Here is a 27465-nt window from a genome sequence, read left to right on the forward strand (position 1 = left end):
CATCAAGAGTCATTCTAGGTTGGTAATTCTTCATTAGAAAGCACCTCAAGTATGGATAAGCATCCTACAAGGAGCACCCAAACGCTGAATGATATCATATAAAGATCCTCCAACTTTAATAGATGATAGAATGGAAAACTCTTTAACATTGACATACATCTTTAAGCTATCATAAAAATGAAATATAAGGCTGCCTACAATGACACTTGAATCTGATTTATTAATCGTGCACCAATCAATGCTAAGCAACATGCAAGAAACATTATTGAAGCCGAATGCAATTTAGTTAGAAAACTTATTAAAGTGTGACGTCTACTGCACAATGTCACAAGAGGGGGTATATGCCAAATTCGAAGAATTATATCTTCTAAACAATATTATGCCCAACAATGCTAATGATGATCAGATTGCTACTTTAAACAATGAAACTAAACAAACATCAGAGTCAAGAATGCTTATCCCAATACAAAAGCCAAAAAAAGAAAAAAAACTAGGCAACTTAGGATTGGACTTGGAAGTCAATGATGACAACTTTCTAGCAAGTTTGAAAGTCAATTACTCAAATCTTTTACTAATTGCTTATGGCAATCCCCTCTATAATGTTGATGGCATTTGTGATGAGCTCATACTACTTCAATCAGAAATGCAAAAGCCATAGCAAAGGTTCACATGCCCATCACGAGCAAATATGCAAACCCTTTTATGAGCATGTAAGCTTATATGAAGCGAGTGCAAGATCAATTCACAAATGGCAACTTTTTGACGGGTGCATGGCAACTTTTCGACGGGTGCTAGTTATGCTATAAAATGTCCATCAAGACTGCAATCTATGAAAGAACATCTATATATACCTTCATAAGACTTACAATTTTATAGAGAATTGATAAAATGCTGAGTAAATGAGAAAAATAAAAAATAATAGAACATCTACAATCAAGTAATTTGGAGATCAAAATGTAGGACAATTCAATATGAGATTGGGCACCCAAACATATAGAACAAGCCATAAATTCTTACAATGACACCATGTCAGCTATATCACTATCAAGCAATATTGCCAATATTATGGTCGATTCATTTAAATGCCAAATGTACCAGATATGCCATATGCATCTTTTCCCCACAAATGTTGAATCACAATTAGACTGATGCTCATTGCCTTCCACGGCAGTCAGCCAATGGATCACGCCTAACAAGCGCTATATCACTCATAGACAAGTAATTACGTGTTTTCTTTGGAAAAAAGCAAGGGATGTTTAGTATGTTACTTTCTTTGGAAGAAAGCAAGTGATTATCTAGTATTTACTTTCTTGATCTTTTTATGCCACGATTTGTAGTTGATTTGATCTATGCCAACATGTTCAAAGACGCACAATGATCTCTTGAACCATTTGGTCTTGATCTTGGCAACAATGTATCATCAAATGCCAACAAAAAATTTGATCCCATGGGTGCCATTCAACTCTACCACTCACGTAGGCAACGATATGAGGTGAATCCTAGAAAATCTATGAGCTATCAAACAGGTACAAATGTTGGCCCCAGCCTTCTAATGCCACAGATGTACGGTTGAGAGGTGTGACAACTTTTGTTTTAACTGTCTGTTACGACCCATGTTACACTGTTAAATACATGGAAGTTTGTAGAGCTGAACTGAGGACTGAGTTTATGGACTTTCTGGATTTTCTGTAGATCCTGTTGGGTCTCCATGGATGTAAATAGCCTTTTCATTTCATTTGTCTCTCACACACCGCACACAACTTCCCACAAATTTGGCAACAAAAAGTGATAAAACAAATTGTTTTAAGACAAGACTTTCTCTAAGGCCCTAGTTCAAAACATGATGACTCGCACGGGCAAACAAGCTACATCATCTGGTCACCTGAAAAGCGGTGCAATAACTGCATGTGCATCAACTTCCAGCTCCTCTGGACTCCTGAAATAAAAAGATATATCAATACCAACAGACAAAGACCCCTTCATATCCATCTGTGTAAAAGTGAAGCTACAGAAAATTAATAAGGAAAAAGTCCAAGTCGCTATATTTATTGTCAACCAGTCATTGGCACTTTATTTTGATGCAGAAAGGAGATGGCAACACAGGAACACGCATCGACAGGAATTTGGATTCCAAAAACAGAGAAACATGCATCTAGAAAATCAATTCCATACCTACACATATGTTGGCCCTTCTCCAATGTACAAGGAACAAACCATACACTTCTCCAAGAAGACAGCTCCAATTGCACAAAAAAACCATCAGACTGACCAAGTTTCCATTTTCTGGATCCCTGGCCCTTCCATACCTGCACAAAAGGGTGCAACTGACTAAGGAGCACTTTAGTTTCATTCCATTGCAGCTTGCATTGTCAATTCCCCTTTGGAAGGCCCACAAACAAGGCCATACACTGACAGCCACTTGGATCATGATTGTTTGACATCAGCAGTAAACTCAGCATTTGTTTATCATTTCAAATTCACAGCGAACCATGTGATGACAATGATCAAGGATGACATGATATCCGAAATAGGCCTTGTAAAATATTTTTAGAATTGTAAAACAAACCTTCTCAGAAATAGGCCTTTGTTTAGAAATATGTTCAAGAGACAGTTGAACAGAGATTCAGCTTTTAAAACCTATTGTAAGGGGAGAGTTATAAATTAATCCAAGACTTCTAAATTTCTGGGCAAAAGTCAAGCGATTTCAAAAGAGAGAGGTCCGAGAAGCATCACTAGTGAAAATAACCAACCAAATGCATGGTGGAAAGAATTACAAGTAGAAATCCTTTCTTTTGCATCATGCTTCAACATGAAAAAACGTTTGACAATTTGATACCTGGGGGAAAGCAATGCTCTTCTTAGAAACAATCAAACACGCTGCTATGGAGGAAGTGTCAACTGCATGCTGCCTAAGGAAAGAGACACAACTTGATAAAGTGTCTGGAGATTCAAATGCCTGTCACCAAGAAACACAAGAAACTAACAAATTTAGTACTAATAACACGAGCACCCAGGACAGTGACAACAAGCATCCAGGACATACAGTGATAAAACAAACTAAGACATACGATGGGGGAGACAAAGCACAAAAACACTCTATTTTCTACAAACAGAGCACATAAATCACTATAATGCTTCAAATTTTCCCTGTCAATTGTACAGCATAAAATCAGAAACTGCAAAAGCTATAGAGCCATCCAAAGAACTTCAATTAAACTTCTATAATCAAATATCCAACCATGGCTACCCCTTGTATTCCATATAGACGCAAACATCCAATATTGAACCCTAAACTTGCACAAGTCCACCTCTTTTTGTCATAGAGACAAGGACTTTCTATTAATGCTTGAAAAACACCAACCATAAAAATCAGTCAACCATGGGGTGCTGATCATGAAAAAATGCTAGGATAAAAAACTGGTTCTCAACCAGCCTGTTTTCAGAGAACCCAACTCCACTACGGACACAATACAAAAGCAATGTCAGTATGTCACCCTCTAGTAGCAAAGTGCTACCTAGATGTTCACCCCAGTGTTGTTCTCCTACCACCATGGCACTCCCAAAACACTCAGCCTGCATGCTCCCTATGACCTTAGGTGGGCCTTGTCGCCGTGCCCCACAAACAAACCTTTAGGCTGATCCTCCTGGACAGCCACAAGTAAGGCAGCGCTAGACCTAGGTGCGTGACCTCCTTGCTGCTCTGAAACGCAGCCAATGGTGAGGCCCAAGCTCCCCCTTTGATCCGTCCTTGCTACCTTAACAGTCAGTGTAGGATGAAGACACCTTCTGATCTTTGTCTGCAGCACTTATATCTTTTCCTCGCAGCTCCTGGTCCTCTTGGGATGATGGCCCAAGTCTGGCTGATCTGCTGCTCCAATCTGCTCCTGAAGTGATGCTCCAAATCGATGATGAATTAGCCCCAAGGGCTCCCTTTTATAGGGCATACAGCCCTCAAAATGAACCGAGCAAACATAGTTGCACGAAATGCCATTTCGTTCGGCCAAAGGAAACGGAAGCGCCAGCTGTTTCCAAAAATGGCGAAACACCATTCCTGGTTGCCTACTTTTCTAAAGCACCCTGAACAGGATTTTTTGCCGCGTCACACCATTTTTCACCACCTACATCGTCCCGGATCCACTCCAGCCTCTCCATTCTCCTCTACCCTCTCTCCTCTCCTACTCTAGCCTCTCCACTCCCCTACCCTCTCCATCCTCCTACTCTAGCCTCTCCACTCTCCTACCCTCTCCTACTCTAGCCTCTCCACTCTCCTACCCTCTCCTACTCTAGCCTCTCCACTCTCCTACGCTCTCTACTCTTCTATTCTAGCCTCTCCACACTCCTACCCCAGCCTCTCCATCCTCCTACTGCTCTCCTCATTATCTTGCTCTCCCTCCTCTTTCTCCGCATACTCTCCCTCATCTTCCCGAGTCCCCATACTCTCACCCCCACCTCATACTCTTCCTCCTCCTCCTCTCCATCCTTCTCCTTGAGTCCTCCTCCTCCTACTCCTCATACTCTCCCTGTTGGAAAGGTCACCTCCCCATCTGTAAGCCCCCAAATGAGGAGAAGCATGGGAGAGGGAGACCTAGGGCAAGGTATGCCCAGAGAGAGGGCGACAGATGGTACAAACAGGCTCTGCACATGGCGACACATGGCGGATGACTTCAGCAAGGGTACAGCCACTGTACAGCTCAGTACGGGCTGCTGCAGGGCAGTGTACGAAAGGTGTGCAGGGTGCGCCAGGATCCGGACAAGGGCTGAGCAGAGGCGGATCAAGTAGCAGCATGGAGTTGCACTGTTGCAGCAGGTATTGGGCAGGTCTATGGCCTGCAAACAGGGCTGGCAGGTGGCGGGGTAAGCAGTCCAAAGGGGCTGGGTCCTGCATGGAACAAAGGGCTGGAGAAGGGCCCTAAATAGGGCTGGATAGGCAGCCAACCAGCCAACCATCTGGTCGGTTGGTTAGGGCTGCTACAGACCAGCCAGTCGGCCCAATTAGGGCTGGCTGGTTGGTTGGTTCTGGAGGGCCTTGTGCCCTATATAAGGAGGGCCTTTGTGCCCTCATATTTCATCTTCTAGAGCAGCACTTCAGGGAGCAGGAAGGAGCAGCAGAGCAGCACCAGTTGGGCGTATGACCAGGAGGTGAACTGGGCTGAGGAGCTGCAGACTTAGCTCACACAGGGCTGCCTACCTAGGCTGACACTCAAGGCAGCAAGGTTGAGAAGATCATTCTAGACGGAAAGTCTACAGACGCTCGAGGTGGAGCACACGGGCTTGAGTCTAGAGATAACTGGCAGATAGGAGAAGGACCTTGAGGTAAGATCAGAGGACCACACCATTGGTGGGACTTTGGATCGATCTCTTTTGTATTGTGTCCATAGCTTTGGACGGAAATATATTAATTTGGTGGTTTCTCTATCTGGTTGGTTCATTGTCTATGGATGAGTCTGCAATCTATTCTATGCACATAAGTTGAAGAAGTTTGTGATTCCACACCCCACACCAAACTGTGTGAGCTCCTGGGCATTACTATCAGTCTTCCGCTGTGCGAAACCTCTGTTGGATCATTTCTAACACTCCCTCCCCCTTCTCCTCATTAATTTATTTTTATGCATAAATTGTACCATATTGCTGTTTCTCATTCTGCCATCTCGGCTCGGGCTGGAAACTCCGTTCCTGCATTTCTGCCATTCCCGTTTCCCTCATTTCCATTTTCAGCGTGCAACTATGCAACCAGACATGCTCTCCAAAATGAATGGACCAGCCCAACCAACTGACCTGCTGGTCTGTGGGGTTGGCTGCACCTGACCAGGTCTTTGCTGACCCGCCTGGCCACGTGGCATCCAACCACTAGCCCAGGCCATTACAACTCCCAGTCGGGGTCTATTCCTCTGTCCATGTGTTGCTCTAGTTGGTTACCTACCAGACCTGGGCATTTCACCTCTGATTTGGACCTGCTCCTGCCCTGGATCCTCTCGTACTGCTCCATACAGACAGCTCCAACCATCTCTACCTACCCGTACTGATTCTCATGCATGATGGCCCTGTCCCAAACCAGACTGGGCTGTAGATAACTTGATTGCTCCAGGCTCCCTACCATGCTCTGAAAGCACCCGTACAGATCCGTACAGCTGACATCAGCTTCCACACTGGATGCAAATCTGTGCCCCTTTGTTCCTGACAGACGCATGGCAGTTCTGTACCAGTTGTCTCCTCTAAAGGAACTCCAAACGGCCAGGTGCATTCCTTTGTGTGCTACCCACATGGCAGCCTGTGTGCTGCCATGTGGCAGCCCCTTTTCATGCATCTTCTCTATGAGTGTGCTGCCCACATGACAGCCTGTGTGCTGTCCATGTGGCAGCCCCATCCTACCATGGTCCACTTCCCCCACGCTCTCCTCAAATGGGGGCTCACAAATGGGGAAGTGACCAGCTAAACTTCAACACCCCCTTTCACCGACCTATTTTGGGCCAATCCCAATCCCTTGATGAACAAATCGTCAGCTCCCATGATGGAGCCTATGGAACACCTCAGGGTCATCGTCACCTTTTGGTCTCTTGACTAGTGGCTCCTGCTCCTCCAAGTCCAGCTCTCCTTCAAAGAACCATCCTGGTACATAGGTCCAATCAAAATGGAATACCTGGACCATGAGCTCCCAATGAGCACTCAAACAAGTATCTCTCTGAATTCAGCACACTCTAAGCTTGTATAATTCCCCGTCTCCACCACAAAGGCTTCAACAAGTCCACCATCTTCACCTTCTGGAACCCTATTTCCAAGCATCGAAGAAGCACCAAGCCTCCCTCCCCTTACTTCCAAGGAGGCATATGTTGGAAGTCAATGTCCCTGATTCAAGTGTGGTTTGCATCATTGAGTGTGAGACAAAGCTCCGCATAGGTTGTGAGTCTAGAGAGTGTTTCCTCCATTTCCAACAACAGATACCATCCAACATCTCATCACTTGAAAAATGCAAAGCCCAGAATCTGCCCACAACAAGTTATAAAGGTACAATGACTATACAAAGAATGTACATACCAAATCATCCACTTGCTTGCTTGTTTGCTTTGATTGCAAACCATGCACCTCATTGAGGCACACCCAACCACCCTGTGTACCTCTATAATGCCCCCTTCAATCTTACATCTCTCATCTGGCCCTGAATCCAAACGATCCCTCTGAAGAATCCTCCTCATGTCAATGCTACCAGCCAAGTACCTAGAGAGATCCAAGCACTCAATGTTGACCTTCACTCTCACAAAGGCATCCAACTCTTCTTCTAACAACATCTCAATGTCCAACGTCCTTACTGTTACTCCGAGGTCTACATGCCTTACCTCGGTAACACATAGGGATGTCACCACGAAAAGCTCTCCTGTTACCACATGTGCTTTTGTCTCCTCTAAATCCTGATCGGAATCTTTCTTCTTCTTCTGATCCTCCTTTTTCTTTCAACAGTCCTTTGCAAAATCTCCTGGAATATCATAATAGAAGCACTTCTTCTGTTTCATTCTTTTATTCTTATTGTCATCATCAAAAGCATCCCCCTCATCCTTGAATTTGTCACCCTTCTTCTTGGGCTTGGCATCGCCTAGCTTGCCCTTGCCAGAGTGTCAAAAAAGGATTGCCAATGAAAAGAAAAGGCAAAGAGACGGCTCTAGCAATAATTTTGTTGCCCCTACTGAAACTCGTGCTTCAAATGCACATGGTGAAGCTCATCTTGCCCAAGGTGATAGAGATTTTGTGTTTGCTGCATTTAATGAGAAGATGGATGCCACGGGGGATTTGAATGTTGGAATACTGAAAGGAAAGAGTAGAGTTGACACAAAATCAGAATACTTGCATATAGAATGAAGAAGAAAGAGGTCCTTAAGTAGGCACCTCATACAAGGTCACTGACATCACTGATGACCTCAAAGCTCCTCAATCATCTCCTCAATCTGCTCCTAGATTCACTCAATCATCCTATGTGGCTTTTCCACCACCTAACTGTGCTTGTGGGCACCTAACTGTGCCTCTAGCACTCACACATAGAAACGTAAGGTGTGCCTGAGGCATACACCTTGAGATATCCCAACAAACCCCCCCTCAAGGGAATGCCTCAAGCTATGTCGAGGATACATCTAGTCTCATAGTTTCTTATGCCATCTCATGGTGGTCAAGGATAAATTTATGGCTAGGTTCTCATGCTAGCAAGGGTTCCCTTGGGTGTAAGGTTAACAGAAAGGGATACATAAAGACCTTCCAATGGTTATCTCCCCTGCATGTACATGCACACAATGTCTGCAGGAGGTACCATGGAACAAAACATACACATGGCCTACATCATAAGGTGACCAGAGGTGTTTACAAAACACACAAAACACAACACACAATAATTTATTTTCATTCATTTTGGAGGACTATCCAGGCTGAGTACCTTGACATAAAAAGAGTGATCTGGAACATACATAGAGATGAGTTTAAAATGCATAATCTTCATGGGATGCCTCATCTTGTGGAGGCAAAATATCCATGTCAAGGCAAGGTCTTACCACATGGGCAGTGTCTAGTGCCTTATAAGATGGTACTATGATAGAACAAGTGGATCTGAAAGTCATATCCTTCATGAGAACAATTATCTTGTCATCTCCATAGTTGTGTAGAGAAGCATATCTTAGGTGTCTGACCTTCATCTTTTTCTTGTACTTGGAGTCAAATAAAAATGCCATGAGAGTGTAGATCTCTGTATTTGCTTCCTTTTTGGCAACCATTGTTTTGGCAATCTTCAATAAGGAAGTCAGGTTGGCATTTTCATCCTTTGTAGCATAACAAGACATTGCTTTATGTTTTGGCTTTTCACATATTTTGCATAAGCAAGCCATGAGAGGCTCTAACCCAAGTATTGGGTAGTGTCTTCTCTCTTACAGGGCTTAGAATAACAACTGAAATGCTTCAAAATATAAGCATTTAATGTAGCAAATAGTAGTGACTAGATTTCAAACAATGATGCTTCCTTTTACATGCTTCATAGAAGTGGATGAAATAAACATTTTCCAATCAAAACCAGGTCTAGCAAGTCAAAACAAAACTGAATCCACACTTGTACTGAAGTTATTGAAAGCTTCAAAAAACCAGAAATGCTAGAGTAGCATTTTATGTAGCATCATCTTCAAAAACTTGTCCAAAACTATCAAAACTGAAAAGCTGAACTTGGAGGGCTTGTAGCTCACTCTTCAAAGCAAGGAAAAGAGGGCTTTCTGAAGCAAAAGAAAGCTCATATACCAGAGAAGGTCCAGCACAGAGGTTGGACGAAATGGTGCGCACTTTTGCCCGGGAGAGTTGCTACAGGCTGAAACTGAGTTTTGACGATTTCTCCCTCGTTACTGAACCAAATGACTTGAAAAATGGCTCAAAATCTTCGTCTTGAGGTCGCCCATCTACTCCTAAGAGGGCTCAGGCAATGGCGGAGTATGCAGGGAGTATTGAGCAACAGAAGAAATTCGTTGTTTGGAGAATGGCAGCCACCACAGACGTTTTTTCTTCAATTGCTTGCAGGTGGAAGTTCGCCCATACTAGAGGAGTTTCCAGCTCAGAGGGTTTGGGCAATGGTCGTTTGTAGATGGAGAACCAAGCTCTCAAAGATTTTGGGAAGAAAGAGGAAAATGGAGAAGAAGAAGATGAAGAAGAAGATGATGATGTGGCAGAAATGGGCTCAAGGGGGATCAAATGGCTCTGATACCATGTTGGAATACTGAAAGGAAAGAGTAGAGTTGACACAAAATCAGAATACTTGCATATAGAATGAAGAAGAAAGAGGTCCTTAAGTAGGCACCTCATACAAGGTCACTGACATCACTGATGACCTCAAAGCTCCTCAATCATCTCCTCAATCTGCTCCTAGATTCACTCAATCATCCTATGTGGCTTTTCCACCACCTAACTGTGCTTGTGGGCACCTAACTGTGCCTCTAGCACTCACACATAGAAACGTAAGGTGTGCCTGAGGCATACACCTTGAGATATCCCAACATTGAATGCTGAAAATCAATCAGGGGATGCTTCCCTTGTTGCAAGTGATACATGGTATATCAACAGTGGTGCTACTAAGCACATGACTCCTCGCCAAGAGTGGTTTGAGAGCATCACACCTATTCATGGCAAACAAGTTGCATGTGCTAATGATGCTTCTCAAGACATCATCGGAGTTGGGCACATTCCCATTCAGCTTGATAATGGGAAAAGTATATCCGAGATGTTTGGTATGTTCCAAATTTGAGGCAAAATCTGATTTCAGTTTCAAACCTTGCCCATGATCAACATATGTTGGTCGAATTTCAGGATAGCCAATGCAGGATCAAGGATCCAAAGAAAGGATATGAGGTTGTAGCAATAGGCACATATGACAGAGGCTTATACAAGCTTGATGCTCAACCTTATGATCAAAAGGTATTGGCTGTAGCAAACACTTCCCAGGTTGATTTATGGCATGCCAGGTTTGGACATGTCCATCATAGGGCATTGTCCTACTTGTACAATAATAATATGACTCAGGGAATGCCAAAATTGCAGCAACCAGCAAATGAAGTGTGAGGGGTGTGCACTTGGCAAATTGCATCGCTTGCCATTCAGTAAACAAGGCAAGAATTGGGTTAAGGCAACCAGAGTGTTGCAGATAGTGCACAGTGATGTATGTGGCCCCATGACTATTCCCACGCATAGAGGAGCAAGGTACTTTGTGACCTTTATAGATGACTTCTCCAGGTTCACATGGCTTTTTCTCATGAAGGAAAAATCTGAGGTGTTCTATTGGTTTCAGGAGTTCAAAGCTATGGCTGAGAACCAAACCAATTCTAGAATTGGAACACTCAACTCAAATAGAGTGGGAGAGTAACTGTCACATGCATTCCAGGGATTTTTGAAGCAGCATGGGATTAAACATCACTTGACATGCCCTTACACACCACAGCATAATCCACTCTCTGAGAGGAAGATTCGTACTCTCACGAAGATGACGAGATGCATGTTGAAATTCAAGAGAGTCTCAAAGGCTTTTTGGGGAGAAGCAGTTGTGACAGCCACTTACATTTAGAACAAATGCCCTACCAAAGCTTTGGTTAATATGACTCCATTTTAGGCTTTGTATGGCTTTAAGCCAAAGGTTAACCATTACAAAGTTTTTGGCTCAATGGCATATGCTTTGGTTCCAGATGCACATCAGACAAAGCTTGATGACAAGAGTGTCAAATGCATTTTCGTGGGATATAGCACTGAAAGCAGGGGATTTAGGCTTTATAATCCCGCTACCAGGAAGGTAATAATCAGCAAAGATGTTCCCTTTGCTGAGAATGAGTGCATGCAGCCCGCTAGTGCACACTTGCCACCATACGATGACACCCCTTTGGACATCATCCAATTTGAGGATGATGAGATGGAGTCTCTTGATGCTTTCCCTTCTACTTCTCATAGTTCAGATGGCTTGCCACATATTGAGGATGGCTCTCCCTCAAATGTTTCAGATTTGCAGCCAATTATTGAGAATAGATAGTCTCATGTTTGAAAACATTATCAACGCCGTGAGGCCACTAAAGATGTTGATGCAGCCCCAAGTGGTCCAGCAGAGAAATCTATTCCACGTTGGGCAAGTTGACCATTCAAGATGCTAAGGATCAGCCTACTTTGGGGAAAACCAAGGCCAGCACTCTAGAAAAATCAGAAAAATGTCAATTTTGCTTTGATGACCTCAGTGATAGAAGCTGAAAATGAGCCTCAGAGCTTCAAGGATGCTCAGCATAATCCGGCATGGCAGAAAGCTATCAAAGCTGAGATTAAATCCATTGAGAAGAATGCCACATGGGACTTGGTTGATGCGCCCATTGGGAAAAATGTGGTAGGCACGAAATGGATTTATAAGGTGAAATACCATTCAGATGGCACAGTTGAGAAATACAAAGCCCGTTTGGTTGCCAAGGGGTATGCACAAGAGGAGGGGATAGATTATGAGGAGACTTTTACTCCAGTGGCCAAGATGACCACCATTCGTTCTGTCATCTCTCTTGCTGCGTTTTATGGTTGGTCAGTGCACCAGATGGATGTCAAGACCGCTTTCCTCAATGGAGATCTTAAAGAGGAGGTCTATGTACATCAGCCCCAAGGTTTTGAGGTGAAGGGACAAGAGCACAAGGTATGCAAGCTCAGGAAGGCTCTATATGGGCTGAAGCAAGCACCTCGTGCGTGGTATCAGAAGATACATCAGTTTTTGATGTCCCAGGGCTTTGTAAACACTCATACAGAGCCAAATCTGTATGTTCTACAGCAAAAAAAAGAATTGGTCATGTTGGTACTATATGTGGATGATATCATACTCACTAGCAGTGATTTGCAGCAAATTACAGCAGTGCAGTCCGTTTTATGTCACAACTTTGACATGATAGATTTGGGCCTATTGCATTATTGTCTTGGCATTGAGTTTTGGCAGACCCATGATAGGATTTCTATGTCACAGACAAAGTATTGGAAGGGGTTATTGCAGAAATTTAAAATGGAGAACTGTAAGCCTGTGGCTAGTCCATTGAAAAAGGGACTCAAGCTGAGTAAGCATGATGCTGCTGAAAAGTTTGATGGCACTTTGTACAGGCAGTTGGTTGGCAGTTTGATATATCTATGCTCCACACAGGCTGATATTGCCTACGCCACAAGGCTTTTGAGCCAATTCATGCATTGTCCCACGATCACATATCGGAATGCAGCAAAGAGGGTTCTCAAATATGTCCATGACACTCTCTCTCTCTTGGCTTGCATTATGCTTCAGATTGTGATCTAGAGCTGAGTGGTTTCACCGACTCAGATTGGTCAAGGGACATTGACGACAGACGGTCCACTACTGGCTATTGCTTCTCATTGGGTTCAACCTGTATCTCATGGCTCAGTAAGAAGCAAGAGCAAGTCTCTCTTTCCTCCAATGAAGCAGAGTATAAAGCTGCAGATTCAGCCACTATGGAGTTAATGTGGTTAAGGAAGCTTTTGCATGACTTGCATCATGCACAAGATGGCGAAGCAAACTCTATCTTCTGTGACAGCCAGAGTTGCATTGCCATAGCCCACAATCCTGTCTTTCATGCTCGCATGAAACACATTGAAAATCATTATCATTATGTACGGGATTGTATTTCTGATGGCTTCACTGATCTCATCTATTGTCCATCTGAGAACAATGTGGCGAATATCTTCACCAAATCCCTGTCAACAAATCTTTTCTTACAACATCAACATGGCTTGGGGATCAGAGACATTCTCACAATGTCAAGGGGGGTTGTGAAGTGATTCACAAAGACATTGTTTTCATGTACTCCCATAGGTTGCATATTCATCTGGATGAATTTGTGCAACCATGGTGTTAGAAAATAGGAGGGAATGAATCACTCAATCCTCCATCCAAGATCTCTCCAACTCTCACACACTCAACTCAAATAGATGATCACAGATGCAACAAACACACACTCACAAATATAGATGGAGAGAGAGGGAGTATATTCATCCACCGGATGGTGGGTAGAAAATGGCTCCAAGGGAGCAATACAAAAGTCAGCACGGTGCTGGAAAACAATGATGAGCTCTCTCTCAGAAACTGCTCCAGATCTGAGTGCAGAACACAACCTTGGAGAGGGGCTTTCAGTTTCGCACTGGATGCTGGAGTGAATGGAGAAGTAGGCCTTTTATAGGCACTGCCCAGGCCCCTTCAAATGACCGACCAGCAGGGCCGGTACCCTATCTGGTGGCCGACCACATGGGCCCCATTAAACCAACCAGGGTTGGCCCTGGTCGGTGGCCCTGGTTGGGCCGACTTGGCCTGCCACAAGCCCCTATATAAGGGTGCCCTGTGCATCCAGTCTGCGCTGCTGTAGGAGCCTCCACGTGAGGCCTAAAGCCCCTATATACCTGCTGTTGCAGGCAGCGACCAGCCCGTGTGCTGGTCGCCTATTTCTGCCATGCTGTCCTCCCTCTGTTTCTGGCCTGAGTCTCTCTCCCAGCCCTCCTACCTCTCACTGCCCCTTGTCCCGTCAAATCGGGGGCTCACAGGTGGGCACAGTGAGTTTCTAACACCCCCCCTCAATGTCACAACTGTGGGCCAATCCCCATACGTCTGATGAGGTGCTCCATCTGTTCTCGAGGCAGGTCGAGTATTGGTAAGGTAAAGCAAAACTTCCTACCAATCGTCAGTACAAAGGAGTATCGACCGGCTAGGGTATGTCATGAACACTTAGCTTGAGCCCGACCTCCATGGGAGTTTCTACTGTCCTGCAATCCTCCATCTGGAATCTCTTCAGAAGTTCTCTGCAATATTTCTCCTATGAAATGAAGATCCTGTCTTTGGCCTGCTTTACTTCTATCCCAAGGAAGTAGTGTAATAACCCACGGTCAGTCATCTCAAACTCAGACATGAGTAGCTCCTTGACCTGAGAAATCTTCTTGACATGGTCACCTGTCAAGATAAGATCATCAACATAGAGGATGAGTACCAATCGCAACCCCTTCTCAATGAACAAGTAGAGGTTTGCCTCAGAAGGGCTCCGACTTAGCCCTATCTTCTGAAACAAAAGGGCTCCGACTTAGCCCTATCTTCTGAAAGAATACATCAATCCTTTGGTACCAAGCTCTCAGGGCCTGTTTCAGCCCATACAACGCCTTCTTCAACCTGCATACCTTTAATGGGGACCCTGGATCTTGAAAGCCCGGTGGCTGCTCTACGTATACCTCCTCCTCCATTAAGGAATGCGGACTTCACGTCCATTTGAAAAATAGGCCACTAGAATTGGGCAGCAAGGGCAATCACTGTCCGGATAGTAACCATGCGAGCTGTGGGAGCAAAAGTTTCATCAAAATCCATGCCTTCAGTCTGAGCAAAACCTTTGACCACTAACCTTGCTTTGTACTTATCCAAGCTGCCGTCGGATTTGTATTTAAGTTTGTATACCCACTTAGTGCCGATGACTTTCCGTCGCGGGGGCCTGGCCACTAAGTCCCAGGTATTGTTCTTCAAGATAGCATCCATCTCTGCCTGTATGACAACTTGCCATTCTGGATTGTCCTTCGCCTCCTTGAAGGTCCTTGGCTCTTTAAGCTGAGCCACCAACACAAAATTCACGGATGGGGTCTTCCTAAGACGTTGGGACCGACGCAATCCGGACCTGCTACTCTCAGGTATATCGGTGATCCGAGAGTCTTCCAATGTTCTTAGGTACCATTGGGGCAATCTCTTCTGCTTCTCATTGGAAGGAGGAACTAAAACTGCTTCTGGAACATCATGCTCTTCCTCAATACCTTGTGGAACATCAGCTTCCGATTTCGCCACTTCTTGGATGGTCAACCTGGGGCGGGGTGGGTTCAAGGGTTGAACAATCTCCTCCTCCGCAATCTGAGGCTCCTCTTGGGGTTCAGGTTCCGTTTCCTTGAAGACGACATCCCGACTGATAAGGATCTGCTTCCTTACTGGGTCGAAGAGTCAATAGGCCTTGGATTCTTCGCTATACCCAACAAAGATACATTTTCTGCTCTGGGAATCAAGCTTGGTCCTGTCTTCCTTGTGCACATGCACCCATGCGTTAGAACCAAAAATGCGAAGATGAGTGATAGAGGGCTTCTTACCATAAAATGCCTCATATGGAGTCTTGTCCTTGACGGCCTTCGTCTTGGTCCTATTGAGAATGTGTACGGCTGTATTGATAGCTTCACTCCAATAGGCTTTAGAACGGTTCCTCCCTCGGAGCATAGCAAGCCTTGTCTCCATGGTGGTTCTATGCTTCCTCTCGGCACCCCGTTTTGCTGAGAAGTATGTGTTGTGGTGAGTTGTCGCTTGATCCCATGCTTGCGACAAAATGTGTTGAACTCATTTGAGGTGAATTCTCCCCCCCGTCTGTACGGAACATCTTGACATCCTCCCCTTTCTCCTTTTCAACTCTGGCCTTCCAATCCTTGAACTTCTCGAAAGTCTGTGACTTTTTAGCCAAACAATACACCTAGGTCATTCTACTGAAATCATCCACAAAGAGAAGAGAGTACCTAGATCCTGCCCACGATGCTGTAGACATTGGGCCACAAATGTCGGCATGAACCAACTCAAGTGGCTTGCTGGCCCGAAACGAGGCCTCTTGTGGGAACTTGTTCCTGTGCTGCTTGCCTTCTAGACAAGCCCTACAGACACCATCATTGCCTGTAATAGGTGGAAGTCCATCCACCATCTTCGATTTTGACATTTCAGCCAAGGTTCCATAGCTGACGTGACCGAAGCGCTCATGCCAAAGTTTGGACTTTCCGTTGTCTTCATGAACCAACATTGCACTGAGGCGGTACAGTTTGTTTTCTTCAACTCCTTGGGCCACCATCTGTCCATTTGCTTTGGATGTCACGGTGACCTTGCCGTCTTCAAAGAGAACTCACATGTTATTCTTGTCCGTCTGACTTACAGACAGTAAGTTCTTGCAAAGGTTGGGTACATAAAGTACTCTAGAGATATCCTTCTCCTCACCCGCGGTCGTAATGAAAGGAATGCTACCAATGCCCTTCACAGGACATGTCCGGCTATCCCCGACAGAAACTTTGGAATCTGGGTGTGTACTTTCCATGGTTTTGAACCAGGTCTTTCTGTTAGACATGTGCTTTGAAGCACCGCTGTCAACATACCAACCCTCTTTTCCTTCACTGACTGCATACGCTGAACAATGTTCACTGATTAAAAACAACTGTCCAGTCGTCACATTGGCAGAATCATTCTTAGGCTCTTCTTTGTTGCTGGCTTCTCTCTTCCACTTCTAATCCGCCTTCGTCTTTCGGCATTCTTTGGCCGAGTGGCCAAGCTTTTCACAGTAAAAGCACTTCATTTTCTTCTTTCGGTCAACGTCCTCTGACTTCTTGAACTCCTTTGGCTTGCCTTTTCCAAGCTTGTCTTTGGCCACTAATGCCTTCTCGTCGGTTTACGTAAAGAGTTTCTCTCGAACCTCCTCCTGAAGCAAGAGTGGACCAAGCTCCTCAAAGGCGATTGGCTTAGTCCGTTGACCCACTGTGACCGTAGTCACAAAACTTTTGAAACTCCGCGGCGACTTGTGGAGTGTAAGCAACACCAATTGACTCAAGTCCACCCTCTGACCAACCGCTGCGAGCTGGTCCCGCACAACTTTCACCTTTGTCAGATGGTCATGCACACTATCACCCTCATTCATATCAAGATTATAAAGTTGATGCTGAAGAGTAATGATACGGGTTGTATTATCGGTTTCACACAGCTCCTTCAGTATGGCCCACGCCTCTGAAGACGTCTCTGCCAACTGGATATGAGGAATCACAGCATCTGCTGTCGTGCCAATTAGCATTGCTAAGGCTTGAGCATCCCTCTCCTCCCATGCACTGAGTTCATCCGCATCTGCTTCAAATAAAACATCACCTCTTTTGTCCACAATGTCCTCCGGCTTCATCTCGGTCCCAATCACTATCTTCCATAGCGCGGTCCCAATCACTATCTTCCATAGCTTCCGTGCCACCAAATGGCGACTTTCCAAATTGGATAGTTCGTCCCATCGAGCTTTCCAGCTTCACCAAAATGGGGAATGAATGAAGAAGGAAGATGACTAGAGGAGGAGGAAGGACGAGTAGTGGGTGTAGAGACTTCTGAATGCTGATCCATCTCGGTGAATAGCAAACTGAAAAACTGAAGCAAAAAAGATGTACTGACCTCCCGTGCTAACCTGAGCTGAAAACAGAATCGCCCTTCTGCCAAGGGACTCCTTCCTTCAGAGAGTGCTTTGATGAAGAAGAGTTGAGAGCCTCTAGCTCTAATACCATGTACTCAATCCTCCACCCAAGATCTCTCCAACTCTCACACACTCAACTCAGATAGATGATCACAGAGGCAACAAACACACACTCACAAATATAGACGAAGAGAGAGAGAGAGAGAGAGTATATTCATCCACCGGATGGTGGGCAGAAAATGGCTCCAAGGGAGCAATACAAAACTCAGCAAGGTGCTGGAAAACAATGATGAACTCTCTCTCAGAAACTGCTCCAGATTTGAGTGCAGAACACAGCCTTGGAGAGGGGCTTTCAGTTTCGCACTGGATGCTGGAGTGAATGGAGAAGTGGTCCTTTTATAGGCACTGCCCAGGCCCCTTCAGATGACCGACCAGCAGGGTCGGTACCCTGTCTGGTGGCCAACCACATGGGCCCCATTAAACCACCCAGGGTTGGCCCTGGTCAGTGGCCCTGGTTGAGCCGACTTGGCCTGCCACAGGCCCCTATATAAGGGTGCCCTGTGCATCCAGTCTGCGCTGCTGTAGGAGCCTCCACATGAGGCCTACAGCCCCTATATACCTGCTGTTGCAGGCAGCGACCAGCCCGTGTGCTGGTCGCCTATTTCTGCCATGCTGTCCTCCCTCTGTTTCTGGCCTGAGTCTCTCTCCCAGCCCTCCTACCTCTCACTGCCCCTTGTCCCCTCAAATCGGGGGCTCACAGGTGGGCACAGTGAGTTTCTAACACATGGTACTTTAGGTACTACATGGTACACCTGAGACATTTCGAGGGTACTTTCAGCCGTATCTTTGAGGGGGAATTTGTAAGAGATTTCAAAGATATGGTGTTGTCGGCATAAAGTCAACCCTATGGTTGACCAATAGTACTTGGGTACTATATATACCAAGTACTTGTATTGTTTCATTTGAACATGCTTTCTTGTCTGTGCACTCTTGCTCACTTGTGTTCACAACCTGTCTCCACTTTGTTCCTACAGGGGTGTAGATGATGTCTTGCCAAATGGCAATTAGGGTGGCTGTCGGGGAGACCTGGTGGCCTCCTATCACTAAACTGCAATGGGCAGCCTAGATGTTCCAACCGGTGACGTTGGACACCGTCTACCATAGTTGTCCTCTAGCAATGGCATAGGGCGCTGTTGGGAAGGAGGCATTGCATCTTGTACCTCTATCCAAAAGACCCGCTGACCCTGGGGTCCTCTAAGCTGTAGAGACCTGATCGATAGAGAAGGCGTGACCCCCCTTCGTTAGCCAAGAAGCCAACTCCCATGGAGGTCCCGTTGCATCCTCAATGTCATGGCGACAATCGGACGAGCCCCATCCAAATCCTTTGTGCTGTGAGGTAGCTCCAAAGCCAATGCAGGATCATCTCCATATCTCTATCTGCATCGGTGGCATCTACCATCTACGTGCATCTGCTCCAACAATGGACCAATGGGAAAACCTCCATGGGCCATTGCCCAAAACAAAAACGAAATATTATGTGGCCTTGCTGGTCAACAAGTGTGACCAAAATCTAGAGATAAGCTCCTAGGGAACCTGCTGCTCAACCCAGTGCCACACTCCCGAGGGCGTTTAACCTCTAGGCTGCAGCTTCCAGCTGAAGGCGACGACCAATGTGTGTTGTGTTCGAGAAGAAGGGCACCTCCACCACCCTTTCCGAGTTCCTTCCACGTGAAGGCCAAACCACTCTCTCGGATCCCACTATAGGGCACGAAGAGCCCAGCCCACCCACAACCGAAACGCCATTGCAACCCCTCCTATCCTGCCAAGACTCGAACTGGGTCAACGTCCAATCCTTGACCAGAGAGTCTAGTACCTTAATCCTCTACAACTCAAGCATTTTTAGGGCCCCATCCATCTCTGGGTCTCCATTTGTCTTTGGCTGAAGAAGGCCACCGAGCCCCACTTTGTATGGAGGGATACGAGGAATCTATGCAAAAATTGGATCCTCAAAGGCATTGAGCCATCTTTGGGTCTCCATCTATCTTTGGCTGAAGAAGGCCACCGAGCCCCACTCTGATACAAGGAATCTATGCAAAAATTGGATCCTCAAAGGTACCCCGATCCTTAAAAACTGCCCATACCATCATAGAGGTGCTGAGGCTCTATGCAAACCCTCCCACCAAGACTCTGGTGGCAGAGTCAATCTTTAGTATCTATATACCTACACCTCTCAAATGAGATAGGGCTCTCGATCCTGCCTATGCCTCAATGGGGACCATTATCCCATTGTACCGAACCAATGTGTGTCCGCTGCACCAGCACGAAACCCTCCTGATCTCAAGCCTCCAGGTGCCACAAGGCAGGCTGACTCGAACTCCTCAGAGCAGTGTGGGCTGGCCCAAAAGAGTCCTCCCGACAATCGTTGCAAACTCTATGAAGACTCCTGTGGGATTGCTGCCATTAACCTCTACTGTGGGGTGTGTTTGGGAACCTCTCTCTGAAGCAAGAGCTTCAAAATAGGCTGCCAACCAGCCTCTGCAGGCCAACTCCTCCTGTGCTATATAAGCCCCCAGTTTGGCCCTTTACACTTTACCTGCCCAGCCATGGCCCTCTTGTGTTACCCAGATCTGCCCTATTCCAGGGCCAGATGCAATCTCTAAGGTGCACTTCGTGCTGCAGCCAACATGGCTGCTCATGCGGCCCATGCTTCTGCTGCCCATTTCACAGATCTATTTGCTTCTGTTTATGCTGCCCATGTGGCATCCTCCAGGCTGTCCTCAGAACATCCTCACGGGACTTGTGACACTTCTTTGCTGTGCACACATGGCACTCACACCCATGTGTCCCACAAATACGTCAACCCTCCGAGTCCACTTCATATGGGGCTCACACATGGGGCATTGACCCTTCTACCCCACCTTATCTCCATCCAAAATCCAACCGTTCTGACCCAAATTGTAGGTATTCTTAGGATAAGGAATCTCCATAAAACCCAACCAAACAGCTGGTTTCTAGGGTCTAGCTCCACAAATCCAAATGGATTCCATTGGACAAGCTGTAACTAGACAAGCCCAGCTAACAGCGAGTATCTCCAACATGTCGTGGACTGATTGATGCTTTTTCGGATGGAATGCAACGAATACCAGGAAAACTGTAATTTAGCCCAGGAATCACACAATCAATTTCCAAGAGCTATTTGCTCCATGGAAAGATGAATTGCCTCCCTAGCCCCTTATATGCTTCCAAAACAAAGGCGCTTGAAGCCCAATAAGTTCTACCACTGAATTTAGAAGTTTGCTTGCTCAAAAAGTAAGTCATGCAACTAAAATAACCCGCGCTAAACTTCAAAGCTACATTTTCCATTTCACAAAGAGTACCTGCAAATTTTAGCTTTTTTAGATATATCCACCTTCCAAATCGCTCCCACTTTTTACGCCCAACCTCCATAAAGAAAATTGCAATCAGAAAAAAAAGCCTCCAATGCTGAATCGTCATGAATTTAGGCTAATTGAACACCTTACTGCAAAAATCGTCTACCCACATGGGCTGATTGATATGAACCCAATTCATTGCCTTGCTACTCACATACTTGCGAGCTGAAAAGTTCACTTTAAGGTACGACATACCAACAGCTCTTGCTCGTCCCACTGGCTTGTCAGGACCCAAATGTAGGTTCCCTAGCATCTTCAACATGCAAACGATTGGGCGCAAACCTTTGCGGCTTGCCTAGATCCTTGTACAAAATCATCACCTAACTGATGATTACTCCTATTCCGAGCTAATCACAATATTCAAAGCAAATTGCATATTGCCTCACAGAGCCTGATTTTAGGAATAAATGGCAATCTGCAACTAATGCTATGCCATTAATTCATTCAATCAGTATCTCCTTCACAAATACAAGCTATAGGTAGTATCTGCAAATTGCTACAGATCTATGTCCAGAGGTACCAAATGATTGCTAAGCTGTGCGTATCTATATGTCCAACGAGCAAATCTTCTCAAGATTCTTTCTTTCTTTCTATGTGTGCACAAAAACATGCTAATAAATCTCCTCTAGACTTTCTTTCACACCATCTCCTAACAAAATTTTAAGACTCATCAAAAATACTATTTCAAACTGCACTTGTAATTTGGCTCTCATAATTGTGCTATGTGTTCCCTTGGACACAAACTATAGTTGCTAGATATTAAAGCATTATGAACTGCAACTTTCTCCTAGAAAAAGAATCTCTTGAAATCCCTAGCTGATGCAGACTGCAATGTAGGCAGTTTGCCGTGCCGACAGCCCATGCAACACTGCAACATGGGCAGTTGACATCAGCAAGCTGGCACATGGGAGTGTTGCAAAATCAAGCATGTATCTTTAGCTCAAATCCTGGCATCTGGCACCATATAAGAACACACAGTGGAAGGTGAGATCACACCTGAGAAGTCTACATCTTACTCAGGATGTGCAGACATACATGTAAATGAATACCATACTCATATCTAAGGAGTAGACAGCAAGATATGCAACCAAATAATGAGCCGAGATGTCCAATGAAAGGACCAAAACGTAGATAGAACGTGCACTCACTGCCTACACTACACCGACAGTAGGATGCTGCTCCACAAATGTGGCCCAAAGGATGGCCAACACCATGTCTGTCTGTTCCAATCCAGATCTGCCCTAGACGGTGAGTCTCCATCAAACATAAGAAGGATTTCTGTGAGCCTAGATAAAGCATAATACTACCATGAATATTATAGATAGCATAGATTACATGGGTGTATGAATAGCACTAAGAGGTTGAGGGCTGCAAAGATGTTTCCTCCTAACATGTCTTAACCCTTATATTGTTATTTGTATAACGATATCAATTTTAACATAGTCCATCTTAGAACTTTTCCCAAAATCATGAAGTTTATTCAAATTTGATCTAGCTAAGAAATCAAATCTATCTCCATATGGGTTTCTCACATGTCTAGAAGCTAAACAATGGGAGGAAGAGTCAAAAGAATGTACCTCATGAGAGTCGAAATGTGTATAAGTCATGTTCAAATTTTCAGTAGTCAAGACGATGTTTAAGACCAGGCCCACCTAAGGGTGCACCATGCAGTCGGTGTCCAACTCAACTATCTCTAACAAATGTTGCAATGAGTTGTATGCGGTGCAAACTCAGAAGGCCAAAAATGTTTCGATGTGTGCCTATTCATTACGATGTACTTTCTATCAATCCTCCAATGTACCAAAGGATTAATGGGGAGGTTAGGCACCATTTACAAGAAACTAAGGTTCATCTTGAGGATGAGTGGTGGACGAAATTCAAAGCAAAAGGCTACCAATGAGTCGAGGGGCGAAGCGAAAATAACCAAATTTAATCGCTATTGAGGACAAAGGGTCCTTCTTTCAAGCATTGCCAATGACACTAGAGATGAGGGGAAGCACTTTGATAACAAGAGGATCGAGCAAGGCTGATCAACATCTTGGATCCCTTCATCATGATAACCCTCTTCCTACTTCGACTCCTCATCGTGAGAGGGTTTCAACTCCCTCCTTTGCCTCGTCACATCACTCCTCTCCCTCCTTTTCCTCCTCATCATGAGAGGGTTCTAGCACCTCCTCTCCTAGGAGGGTGGTCCTTCCCCTTAATCCAAGGTTTAAAAAAGGTGGTACTGACCACAACCCCCCTCTTTTTTAGCGGGGCTGCCACCAAGCAATGGGGCCCTAAAGAGTCTGCTCAATACGCTTGAGAGATCATCGAGCAATAGCATGTAGTCAAGTGCCCATGACTTCTTGTTCGAATCCCGTCCCTTGTACTAAGAATCTTTTAAGAAACTACACAAAAAGCCCTTGGTCCAAGAAGGACCCGATACACCACAAGGAGAATAAGGAGAGAAACAAGAAATAATAGAAGAAGGAAAAGAAAGGAACAAGTTGAATGATGAAAATCATTCATAAGGCCTGCCCAAGATCGAAAAAGAAAACGAATTGGATGCATAGCATGGAAAAGAGGGCTGAAAGCGAAGAGAGAGAGAGAGAGAGAGAGAGAGAGAGAGAGAGAGAGAGAGAGGGGGGGGGGGGGGAAGATGAATTGGAGAGAGAGAGAGAGAGAGAGAGGGGAGAGAGAGAGTGGGGGGGCGGGGAGAAATAGAGAGAGAGAGATATTCTAGGGTAGAAAATAGAAAGTGAAAGGTGGTGAATGTCATTCACTGGGCTTGCCCAAAATAGAAACAAGAGGAAAACAGGAAGGAAATGGTGGAGATCAAATGGTCCCAACCAATCACAAAAAAAGCAATGAAAATTTACAGAAAAATGAATTTTCCCTTTCGCAAGGGAGGGTGCCTTTACTAAGGCCTTCCCTAGAGGGCAGGCCAAGAAAAGCTTAGCAACCCAAGAAAAATAGCACGCGTCCAAATAAGAAACTCAGCCAGACTAGAGAAAGCATCAACTAACTCAAAAAGAAAAGAGGTAAGAGCATAACCAAAGGGCAAAAATCATTGAAGAAGTGAAAACAAAACAAACAAAAGGAAAAAGAGACTCAGCAAGCATACTCACTCGACGCATGCAAGGACTCACACCCATATTTGATAAGGAAGCTGCTGAGGCATACACATCTCAAAAGATAAATCAATGAAGCATAGCACTAGGCACCACGTGGATGAAAATTCTTATAGAGCTAGCACGTCCGCCAAGGTGACGAGAAAATTGCTTCATAAGACTAGAATATATCCAATCTTACAAAATAAAACAAGCAAAGAAAACAAAGGAAAGAAGGGGAGTTTGTGAGCAATTTTAACAAAATTAAGAGAGAATCAGAAAATTAAAAATAAAAATGACTTAGTACGCAAAGTACACTTATGTTCTCATCAGTACCCACATCTAGGCTTTGAAAGGTTCCAAAATCTCTTGGGTAAACCCATTGCTTACTAAGCTTTAATATGCCAACCTAAACAAAAAAAACTTTTGATAGCGAAAGGAAGATAACAATGCAGAAAATAAGGAAAGAAATGAGAGAGAGAGAGAGAGAGAGAGAGAGAGAGAGGTTAAATATCAAAAACAAATGAAACAGTAATGCTAGCACAAGGAAACTAACATAAAATTAGAAAACAAATGAAACACCAATGCAAACACAAGAAAGCAATTATTATCATTTTTATTTTTATCAATAAGTTATTTATTAATTTATTTTGAATATAAAAATAGTAAATAATAATAAAATAAGGGATGGAAGAAAAACCGAAACTAAATAGAATTTGGATGTTGAATTCACTTGAACAGATTGTAGCTGAATATAGATTGCAAAGAACTTGAAAGAGGCATTGGAACTGGGTGTAGCACACAAGCTAGCCCAACAAGTAATCACTGATATTTATTCTGGATCATATTCATGAGCATTCCAACTGTCATGAGATTCAAACTGTCATGAGGGTTTGAAGGCATTTTGTAGGCGACTGCTGTTCCTGTAGCTACCTAAGAGCAGTTGACCTCCAAAAACAGAACAAACCTAAGAACTGAAAAGAAATTAGTCCCAATGCAATCTACCCCATTGCATTAAATATATAAATTGTAGAATACAACCAAAGCACACATTAAGGAATGAAATGCCCCACGTTTTAAACGTTTCACATTTCAAAATCTAATGAAACATCTTTCATGGTAACAATGCTGCCGTCAAAGGGTACCTCAAGTGGAACAGCATCATGAATGGACAGAAAAACATCAATGACCTTGGGAACATATGACAGCCCATGCCAGCTAGAAGGCTTCTAACTCGAAATGGATGAAGACTGTGTGTAGCTCACAGGTATGTCCTCCCTCATTGAGACTGTTTGTTCTATTCAGACAGACTGAACAGAAAGCAGGTAGTCCAAAACATCTTTAAATACAAAAGTCAATTATGTTGTTCTTATTGAATGCTGACTGCTTAGCCGTTACGGGCTGATACAGAAGGTGTCATGCTCACCGCAAGGAGTGCTCCTTCACACCCATACGGATAGGAGACCAGGCTTAAGGTCTACCCCCACAGATCATTGAAGTTAGAGACCACCTTTAAGTTTAAACTAGACGTAAAAAAGTCTAATTTGCTTAAGGTTGTGCAAGACAGTAGCAACAATTGATTTGGGCTCTGAACGTTTTGAGGACAGCTACCTCTGACTGTCAGAATTTAAGAAAATTTAGAAATGAAACGGGAGAATTTATCTAATTACAGCGAACGTCCCTTGACGGCATGAGTTTGATATGATTCCTTACCTTATCCACAGCTACAACTGGGACAGTTTCCTGGGAATTCTCTTTTCTTTTTTCCGAATAGAAGTAAACTCTCGCTTCCAACTTTCCATTATTATCACACCAATCTTTCTTAGAGAGATCGAGAAGCTCCTTAAAAAATTTATAGACGTTTTCTCCAACTATTCCATTGTTGACCTTCTGAACCTGCATTGGTCAAAATTCAATCACCAGGTTAGGGAGGAGTTTGGAAAGCTCAAGAAGGAAGCAGATTTGTCATGCAGTTGAAAGCTGCTTTTTGAAGACGCAGGTCAATATTTTAAGTCCAGAAATGAAGCTTGGAAGTTTTTTCAAACAATATAACGCCATACGAGTTCAAATTTCAGTTGTTCTAAACTTTTATCGGTACTTGGGACGCTAGGTTTCGCTGCCTGCTTCTCTTGCGCCCGTTTCTTTTCTCGTATTACTTGGGACAACCTTTTAATCTTGGTTGAAACTTCACTGCTTTGCGGATTTTGTCCTAACGCTTCTCGATAAGCTGCAAGAGCCTTCAACAGACCCGGATAACGACGTTAACCAATTGAATTGAACCATACCTACTGAAATTATGTCGTGCAACACTGATCATATGAAAATACAAAACTTGATTATGAATAAATGACAATAAAGTAAAACCCCTCCCCTAAAAAAGCAGCGCTCGGCAAACAATACTAGGGGCTTTCTTGATACCTCTTCGAGGCGTTCCATCGCCTCCAACGCACATCCTTTCCTAAAGTAGCCCTAGAAAGCAAACCGCATCAGAGTTGTAGACCGGCAGATGGCAGGGAACCATTGAAATTTTATCTTGTCAATTCAAAAAGCATGTAAGACACTCAGTCAAGCGGGCACCTTTTCCCACGTAGGTCTAAGTTTGATTGTCATTTCTGCGTCTGAAAGCGCTTTTGTTACTTTTAGAAGGCTCAGAAATGCTGCTGATCGGTTACTGCGGAAAGAACCAAGAAGACAAAAGTATTGTACATGTTACAATAAAACCTCAAATGAATGATCGAATGCAAGCAAAAACAAACCAAAGCTTGCAATGCTCTATGCTCAAAACAAGCATCCATGCTTTCGCAAACAAAGGACAAGATACAGACCTGTAAAGAGTGGCATTGGAGGGATCGGCCTTGATGGCCTGCGTATAAATAGCGGCTGCCTTGAGAAAGTTACCAGCCTTAAAGAGAGCATTGCCCTGGTCCTTGAGCGTCTGCACAACGCCATCGGGCTCCTCGGACGCCATAGCTAAATCTTTCAAGCTAGTGCAAAGTAACAGATTCTATAAAAAAACCTCAAGGTTTGCAGAATTTCTGTTGAGTCGGAGTTTGATTCAAAAGACTAAGAAAGTTTTGGCAATTGTGCTGATTCTAAGAAGGACCTCAAATCTTTGCAGGAACGCTGCTGATCGGCCGGGAAGAAACACGATTTCCTTCAACTGCAATTGCGAAATGCAAGTCTTCGAAATGTAAACAGCAATGAAGTGATCGTGCTAGAAGACCC

At 44.5% G+C, this 27465-nt stretch overlaps 1 protein-coding gene across 3 annotated transcripts; it reads right to left on the bottom strand.

Moving 5' to 3' along the window:
* TPR3 (Tetratricopeptide repeat (TPR)-like superfamily protein) lies at window positions 1-27465 on the bottom strand. 3 transcript variants are annotated; one of them, XM_087376950.1, is made up of 10 exons: window positions 27344-27449; window positions 27066-27224; window positions 26818-26911; window positions 26659-26709; window positions 26301-26477; window positions 25954-26136; window positions 2837-2956; window positions 2173-2306; window positions 1883-1936; window positions 1-64 (listed from the first exon to the last, which is right to left on the bottom strand). In XM_087376950.1, the coding sequence occupies exons 2-10, from the start codon at window positions 27206-27208 to the stop codon at window positions 46-48; spliced, it is 975 nt and encodes a 324-aa protein (XP_087233076.1). In that variant the 5' UTR covers window positions 27209-27224; window positions 27344-27449; the 3' UTR covers window positions 1-45. The 3 variants fall into 3 exon arrangements, with proteins under 3 accessions (XP_087233076.1, XP_087233075.1, XP_087233077.1); XM_087376949.1 differs by having other exon boundaries at window positions 27066-27465; XM_087376951.1 differs by lacking the exon at window positions 1-64 and having other exon boundaries at window positions 1067-1936; window positions 27066-27465.

This window comes from Dipteris shenzhenensis, chromosome 7, assembly GCF_047967505.1.
Source record: "Dipteris shenzhenensis isolate YYH24624 ecotype China chromosome 7, Dip_SZ_1.0, whole genome shotgun sequence".
NCBI classification, from domain to species: domain Eukaryota; kingdom Viridiplantae; phylum Streptophyta; class Polypodiopsida; order Gleicheniales; family Dipteridaceae; genus Dipteris; species Dipteris shenzhenensis.